General features: G+C 35.6%; 1 protein-coding gene across 1 annotated transcript; it reads left to right on the top strand.

The window, feature by feature from the left end:
• Positions 1 to 5092: 5092 nt before the first annotated feature.
• Positions 5093 to 5863, top strand: LOC144445401 (uncharacterized). Its single transcript, XM_078134940.1, has one exon. It carries the CDS (start codon positions 5093 to 5095, stop codon positions 5861 to 5863), a length of 771 nt encoding a protein of 256 aa, XP_077991066.1.
• The last annotated feature ends 3405 nt before the right edge of the window (positions 5864 to 9268 follow it).

The raw sequence follows: 9268 nt of genomic DNA, 5'->3' as shown, positions 1-9268 counted from the left end.
AATGGTATATTTTGATATAGGTAGAGGAGTATTTACTCTACGAGACACAGATGCTGGAGAATTTCTAATGGAGTACAGTGGTGAACTTATTTCAGAGGAAGAAGGTGAAGAAAGAGAAGATACGATAATACTCTTTCTAAAATTACCCCATTTTGAAAGGGAAAGTACTTAGTGGTTCATTTATGGAGTTTTGTTTTTGTACGATCAATATTGGTGGCAAAATAACAGCGTCAAAATTGCCGATGTGGTAATGCACGACAAGTGAGTTTCATAGGACGCCATCTTAAATCCTCTTATTTCCCCATGCCATACCATAACCATTACACTACATGCAATGCTTCGACGCCTAGAAGTCGTAAGATCACCATCCTTGTTCACAACGAGCTATTTCTGGAAATCGAAATTCTGCTATTTTCAGTATTTTTTTTTTTACTACGACATTTATGTCGTATGAGAATCTGCACATGATCTGAGCATGCGTATTGCGACCATCTCCACTACTAGTGTCAGCCATGCTTCAAGTTCAACGGAGTTCTTGACGAAACAACTCTTTGACTCGGTGAGTAAAAACTAACGTATTTTCATAGTAAATTGAACGTACTTAGGATAGTTGCATATTGATTTCAGTTTTTGTCGGTCAATATTTGACACAGAAATTAAACTTTCATCAACGTTTATAGAGTATTGTTTGAATTTTACGTTCATTCATGCGAGTACATGGACTTTTGCATACTTGTATCGACGCCAATATTGACAGGACATTCATAATCAATCCTAAATTGCATAGTTGTGTGCCAAATTTATATTTATTGTTCTATGTTCATCAAAAGATTGATTTGGAACAGCGAGTTTTTCGGAGGTTGAACAAAATGTCAGTCGTCTGAACGTATTCACGTCCATACGCACTTTCAATGCTTCGTTTGTTTTTTTACGTCAACTGACTATGCCGCTTCCAGCCAGTAATCACTTGATCAAATGTAGTATATCTTAATTTTAAGTACTAAAACATTTGATTCTAAAGTTCGCAAGTGTTTGTATTGTTAGAATGTTTACATTCACGTGAGTGCACTGGCCTTATTGTCGCGACAACAGGGAACTCAGAATCGATCATAAATTGCATACTTGTGTTCCAAGTTTGGCAAAATTGTTGCATCAATTGTTTTTGACCGTTAGACGTATTTATTTTTCCACGTTCATAAAAAGAACGATTTGCAATTAAAACAGTGACTGCTGTCTAAGTGTCTTGCAATTAGTAATGACTTGGGATCAGAAATCAACACCCCCAACATGAGGAATAGTGCTGTGTTCTAAATTTTTGGAATTGAATTGAATTTAAATGCAAGTATTACTTAATGTATTTCATTGTAATGACTGTATAATTCAAATAAAATATTTATCAATGTATTGTCAGTGATATATATTTTTTCCAGGAGTGGCAATGTAGGTAAAATTAAAAGAGTATTATAATTGTGTTGTGTATTTGTCATTTGTCTGGGAATACTATTTTTATTACATTAAAATAATTTTTTTTTTATTTTGCAGCAAAATGCCAAAGAAGAAATATTGGAAGAAGGCAGCTGTGAAAAAATTTAATATAATTTTAAAATGCGTGACTCTGTGATTACAGTTTCGGAGTAAACACTCATGAGGACTTTTCAGTTACACAAACTTTCAATTCTCTGTGACATAATTATGCCAAACCGAAAAGAAAATATCTATTTTTTTATGGATTCCCCCTTTATTTTTCAGGACAGCAGCAGTCTGTATGCTCAGACTTTAAACAAAAGCAATGCAGAGGAGTATGCTCTCCCTAATAAAAAGCAATGCTATGAATCTACTAAGCCAAGCAATGAAACTGAAAAAGTAGAACTGCAGACTCACTTAATTAGTACATGTCACAGTGATATGGAACATTGAATGACACACAATGACCAAATGCAATTACCAAGTACTAGTGTAACAAGTACAAAAATGATATTTGGTAGCAAACATCAAGGTAGTGAAGACTTTAGTGCTGCATCTAGAGGAAGGCAATGCACTTGCAATGCTTTTATCGGTTTATGTTTGTCAAGGCATTAAGACTTAATGTCACCTCATGAATTGGATAATGTTCTTCAGAAAGGAGATGATATTTACCATTCAGTTGTAACACATTTGCAATGTAATAAAGGTCAAACACTCGATATATTAACAATAGATGAACTGCCAAGTAATGTTTTTATTGACCCATATGAGTATACTATCAAGAAATGTGATTTATATACAGGTATGGTGAATGAAATAATAGCTACAGAAGATAGTATTTACTGTATATAGCACGGACTATGTCATTCTCAATGACTTGTTATATTCAAATTTAAAGAAGTGTTATTTCTTTGTATCTTATTTGAAGTAAAGTTTTTTTGCATAAATATTATTCAGTTTGACGTTACACATTGAAAAAATAAAATATTCCTGTAAATGGACAGCTGAAATATTGATGCCTAGCTGTGTATAATGAATGGGTGTATGTATGTTAATGCATACTCGAACTCCACACTGGGTGAGATATCCCACAATTCAGCCTCTTTTGTATGCTCAGACATTGAATTTACAACCATGGCAAGTTTCCCAGTATACAGAATAATGTGGTAGATTTTGAAACATTTTGTAACCATATAATTAATATTGTTATAGCCCCAGTTGCTCACTTCGACATGAAAAACCAATGTAAGGCATAATCATGATCATGTATTCAATCAATGCCATACACACTCTAAGATTCCATCATATACACTGACATTGTAACATACAAAGTCAAACTTGTGGTAGAAAGATTTTTTGGTAATATGAAGACTATGATAATTTGTAAAAGTATTTTACCTACTTCCTCTGTTAAATATCTTCTATAGTATGGGTGACTCATATCAAACAACTAACCACTATGTTACTTTCCTAATATAAAACCGCATAGTACAAGAACTCAACACCAGAACCACTTCTACATACATTACCAAAAATAAAAAATATATAAAAAACAGCGGAGCTATTCTGACCGATAGGTCGCTTGTTTGGTAATATAAGTCAGTTTTCAGTGGTGAACACTGCTATTTTTGAAATTGTCAGATGTTGCCCTTTCCAAAAATATAAACTATTTAAAAAACAATTGAAAATTGGTCAAGTTATGACATCTATAACTTCTGACAAATTTTTAAACAACAATTAAATATTAGTGAAGTTATGACACATATACTTTCGATGTGGAGAGGCAAAATGAGATTACAGGTCATTAGTAGGTAGGGCACAGATTTCCCAAATTGCTACATTGTCTGAAAAAAACAACTTTTTTTCTTACCATACCTAACCATAGGCAAAAAAAATATTACAAAAAACTTGTATTTTCATTATTATTCATCAAATTGTTTCAAATTTTTAACACTTTATACTCGTATAAGGTTATCTCTACCAAATATGTAATTTTTCTAAGGAAAAAATAGCATCCGATTCTTGACTCTTTTTAATTTTGTGAAATTTTAAATAAATGGCTGGTTGTGACAAGAAGGAGAGAAAAGTTTACCTTATAATAACAATGCATTGCATAGTCTACCATTGCCATTATATTGGGAAAAATCCCAAAAGTACTTCTCAAACTAATCTTATCACTGAACTCTCACTTTCACTTTCACATTTCCAATTTCAGGCTTTACTTCTCTTAATTATCATATTTATCTAATTTCTTTACTTCCTGTGTAATAGTTACAATTTCCGCATCTTATCACTCTATTTTCACTTTCAGTTTCACTTTCATATTTGCAATTTCAGGTGTTACTTTTCCAATTTATTATATTTATCATCATTATTATTCTTTTTGTTTTTTTCATCATATTGGAGTAATTTGAAACCCTACATGTATATCATGTCTTCATCAAGTGAAATATTCAGTGATGCAGAATCAAGTGGATCTGAATATCTGCCTAGTTCTTATGACAGTTCAGATGACAGCGAGGATATGGAATGTTCTAATTATCAATTCAAACCTGTTTTGCTTGTCTCAAACTCAGAGGTTAGAACAACACCACAAATGCCACCCCATGACTCTGTCAAGACATCTGGTCTTGAAATGCAAAACTCACGACCAAAACAAGCACCCCATGCCCCTGTCGGAGCATCTCTAGAAGTCCAATTAAAATTAAAATGGAAAGCATGCGCCAAAAAAAGAAAATTAGTAAATCTGTACCTGCCAAGGAATTAGATGTTACTCCTACTAGTACTACATCTACTGGGAAACCATCATTGGATGGAATTAGGGACTTTCACAAGGACCTAAGATCTATAGGCGGGGGACGCAAAAAGTTGAAACAGTCCAAGCAACATTATGCACAAATATTAAAAATTGTTGCAGCACATAGTAATGACTTAATATATTTAGGGTCCCCCAAACATATTTCTGAATATCTTGAGGACTGTCTAGTAAAATATAAGGCAGGCACAGTGAGATCATATCTATCTTCATTGTGCCTCTTCTATAAATATCTAAAGAAAAACTGAATCATTAGTAGGTTTCATAAATTCCGATATGATGTTGACAAACTGTGAAACTTGGTCCAAGTCAATACAAAAAGATCTGAAAGAAAGGCATAATGAAGTAGAGGAGGAACTCCATAAACTGATAACAGCTCAAGAATTACAAGATTTTGAAAACTGTAAACAAACTAGAGAGGTAGTAAGATTATTATCATATTACCAGTGCTCTAAAAGCGCAAAGCTATGTTCAGAGGTTAATTTCAACATAGTCCGAAATACAATCATAATAACATTACTGATACATAGTGCCCAGCGCACAGGGCCTCTTAGAAAAATGAGGATAATTGACTTCAATAGAGCAACTACCGTTGACAACAAGAAAGTTGTTACGATTGCTTCGCATAAAACTGGTGGCACTGCTGGTGCTGCAACAACCGTATTTGATGATAGATTGCAAAGATGGACAAATGTGTAAAAAGAATGCCAAGGACAAATTCACAAAAAAATATTGTACTTGAACTTCAGCAATTAATAGTATTTCTCTTCCTATCTAGAGAGAACATGTCACATTGTGCAACTGGCTGCTACCATGGGAGAAACTAGCTTCAACTGTTATATTTATCCAAAGAAACCCATAGCTAGAGCTGCTAGTGACGTAACTCAAATATCCATTGGCGGTGGAGTGCTATACCACAAGGGACAACCAGTCAAGGCCACATCAATTCGAGAAGCCTTAACTCAGTTTTTGAAATTTCTCCAGCAGTTTAAAAATCCTGTTTTAATTGGTCACAATATAAAAAATTTTGATTGTCAGGTTTTAGTTAATACTCTGATGTCTTTAGGCTTGTTAAGCCGATTTAAGAACATTATTTGTATTGACACCATGCTACTTTTTAAGGACATTTTACCAGGACTTCAGAGCTACAAACAGGAGATGATAGTTAGTGATGTTTTGGGTGAAAGTTACAATGCACATAATGCATTGGATGATGTAAAAGTTCTGCAAAGAATGTACAACCAGAGCCATATACCACAAACAACAGTCTATCAACACTCATTCAGTATGATGCATGTACATGATAGGGTCATTTATAGAAAAATGAAAAATGCTAACTGCATAAGTTTACAGGTACTGTTGGAGAAGAATATAATAAGTAAAACAATGGTAGATAAGAATGCAGGTTCAGGTTTGTCATATGATGACCTAAAGTTAGCTTGTGACAGAGGTGGCGTTGATGCTTTGGAGGTTGTCCTTACAGAAAGACAAACAAATGGGAAACCAAGAGTGACAAAATCAAGAAAAATATTAAACACTATCGGGGGATATTTTTCAGAACAGAAAATTGTAGATACAGGTTAGGGTGGAAGTACCAAACTCAAGTAATCACAAATTTATTTTGAACTTGTTTTATCAATTTGACAACATGCTACTCGTTTCAACACTGTGTGATAGACTCTGTTACAAAATCATTTCCTGTAAATATAACATTTATGTGTTTCTGTACAATATAGTGATACAAAAAACAAGGTTCATTTTCACTGTGTATAGTACAATTATAGAAGTGCCAATCAGGCTTCGAAATTCGTTTTTTTCCCCACCCGCCCATTGGGCAGGTGGTTGAAAATTTTACCTGCCCAATTCACCTTTCACTAATTTTGTTACTAATCCTTTAGATCAAGTCTTCTACGGTAAGTACCACTATTGAGCTAACTGTCTAATGCCCTGATCGAAACGTAGCCTCACTCTCTGGCCCATCCAATACAATACGTAGTAACGCATCTAATGAGTCGATACTCAGTGAACTGCGCCAATTGTTCTCTTCTCTTTTCAACCATTTATATTCTTTCTCCCATTCTTCACGGAATTTTCACTTTCTTTTCCTTTCATCCTGCTTCCAAAACGTTGTCGATTTGCTATCTCCGTTATCATCTTTGTGCGACTTTTCAGTCTCTTTCGATGTACTTGGTATTGCCACTAAATTATCACTCTCCATACGCAACTTCCCAGCTTTCTCGCCGTCACCACCCTCACTTTTTTTTCTTTCTTGCTTCTTCTTCTTTTCATTTGGAGTATCTTTGTTTGAAGACTTCGTAAAGGTAGCTAGTCATAACGGCCCGTGACCATAATGGCCTGTGGTCAAAACGGCCCGTTTTTGGAACACCCGTTTTGGAAATCACGTAGTCAAAACGGCCCTTAACCAAAACGACCTGTGGTCATAAAGTCCCGTTTTGGAACAACAAACAAGCACATAACTCACGGTCATCGTTGTCTTTCAGTCCAGAGCTAGCTGTTGTAGACGGTCTCCCACTTTCCGTTGAACTCCCGTTGTCAAAACGGCAAGCACATAACTCACAGTCGTCATTGTCTCTCAGTCCGGGAGCTAACTGTTGGAGACGGTCTCCCCCTTTCCATTGAACTACCGTTGTCAAAACGGCAAGCACATAACTCACGATCGTTCAGTGTCTCTCAGTCCAGAGCTAACTGTTGGAGACGGAAAATTTATCAATGAAAATCTAAATATGGCGACCGGTGTAAACAACGAACTGTCAGTGGGTGACATGATCGCTGATATTTTTGATTCTTCATCTGATTCTGACTCAGAATTTGAGGGATTTACACCGTCTGACATAGAGGACGACGTACCATTAGCCAGGTTAGTTCGACGTTACTCAGATGACGAGGCAGAATTAGATATGTCACCCGATGACAGCGACTCCAGTAGTAGTAGTAGTAGTGATAGTAGTAGTGACGACGACTCGATCGAGTGGTCGCGCAACATAACTGACGTTGATGACTTTGAATTTAACGAAAATTCAGGAATAAATTTTGATTTCAATGATAAATCAGCGAAAGATGTTTTTGATTGTTTTTTCACTCCGGAACTTATGACCAAAATAGTAACTGAAACTAACCGCTACGCTGATCAATGTCGTCGTGATCCAAACAACCCGAAGTCTGCGTGGGAAGGTATATCCGTCGATCATCTTGAAGTGTTTTTAGGTCTAACTTTAGCGATGGGATTAGTTGACAAGAAGGGGTCGTTCAAGGAGTATTGGTCTGAATATTGGCTAACGCAGACCCCTGCTTTTAGAAAACATATGCCTCGTGACATGTACTGTCAAATCTTAAGATATTTACATTTTGTTGACAATGAAGCCCTACCCACTGATCGAAATGACCCTAACTTTGACAAATTTCAGAAAATAAAACCTGTAATTGATGTCGTTGTCAGAAAGTTTAGAGAAGTGTATATTCCCGAGAGACAAGTTCAGTGTTCTGCCGAGGCCGCAGCCTTGCGACATTGGCCCCCTAAAATTACAAATGACGCAATAATTGTCCCACCTTGCGTCATTTTGGCGCATTCATTGTAGGGCAGACACTAAGTCCAGGAACAGGCCCTGGCGTCAATACCACAAAAAGTATACTGACTCTGTAAGCGACATGCAGTTTTGTTGACATCATATAAGATACAGTGACAACGCGCAGTTCTATTGTTAACATGCAAAAAAATGCATTAATATGCAACAAAAAGATCAACTTTGATAAACATAATCTTCAATTGAAACATTAGAGGTAGTCTCATAGAGTAGATGAGACGCCTAAATGGACGTCTCTCCCCATGTTTTGTCTACCGTCACTGTCGCGACCTCTGACCTACTCACTGACGTGTGCGAAACACTGAACTTGCTACGGGAAATCGGAACATCTATCTGCTACATAAGCCTTAGTAAACCAAATTTTACGGGACAGGTTGTGATATTCATTTGTTGATGGGTTAACAAAATGAGTACATGTGTATTTTGATTCCGACAAAGCTGCGTTAGGGGATCGTGTTGCATGATGTTGACAGTGACACGTGAATGTTGGGCACTGAATCAATGAGTGATCACTGGCTGCCACTAGAGACGGCCGATGCATGTGCGCCCGGTCAGACATGACGGATGAACTTGTTGTGCAAATCAGAAAATAATTACAGTGGTATTACAAAGCATCATGCATCCTAACGTTGACGTTGTTGATAGTTTAAGTTCAAGATTTCAGAGTTTCAAGGACACCTAATGTCAGCTTTCCGTATCAAGTTTACAATATGTAACTAATACTGTCATTTGATATAGCAGGACGAAATCATGTTGTTACACAGCCAGTGATGGTAATTAAAAATAAAAATAAATTATTTTAAAGTTTGTTTGACTGTATTATTTGTAAGTTTTTCGTTCACATTTGGTACTTTTGAAAGTCAGGGAATTTATTTTCTTCAAAATGTTTTTTTTTTCTAAACTCGTCATGAATTTGAAGAGGGAATGATAAACATGGCAATGTAACAGTTGTAAAAATGAAACAAGTGGTTACAAGATTAGGATTTCTCAAAGTTTTTATTCAATCATATGTTCACTAATTTTGAAGTTGTTCTTTATCCTTGTCTGAGAAAAGGAATCATAAATTTGAGCACTGCTATTCATTGATATTCAGATTAAAATTTGTGACTAGTAGCTGGCTGTTCAATCTTTCTAAACAATATATAATATACTCTGTAGAAATGACTTAAAATTACATAATTTTTATTGCCTTCTTTTTCTAAGGTGTAATGTGTAGTGTACAATTTTCAAAAAATAGCTTACTGGGAACTGTTATTATGAATGGAATTGTTTTATGAAGTTAGGTAATAATCTATGTGTAATGGAATATCTCAGACCACGGTATCTCTATAGTGGTCCGAGGTAATATAATATATAATTCCATCGACAATAAATAATTGACCCCACT

Source organism: Glandiceps talaboti, chromosome 14 (assembly GCF_964340395.1).
Source record: "Glandiceps talaboti chromosome 14, keGlaTala1.1, whole genome shotgun sequence".
Lineage (NCBI taxonomy): Eukaryota > Metazoa > Hemichordata > Enteropneusta > Spengelidae > Glandiceps > Glandiceps talaboti.
The sequence above is the reverse complement of the archived record's forward strand: the minus strand, read 5'-3'. Positions and strand labels throughout refer to the sequence as shown.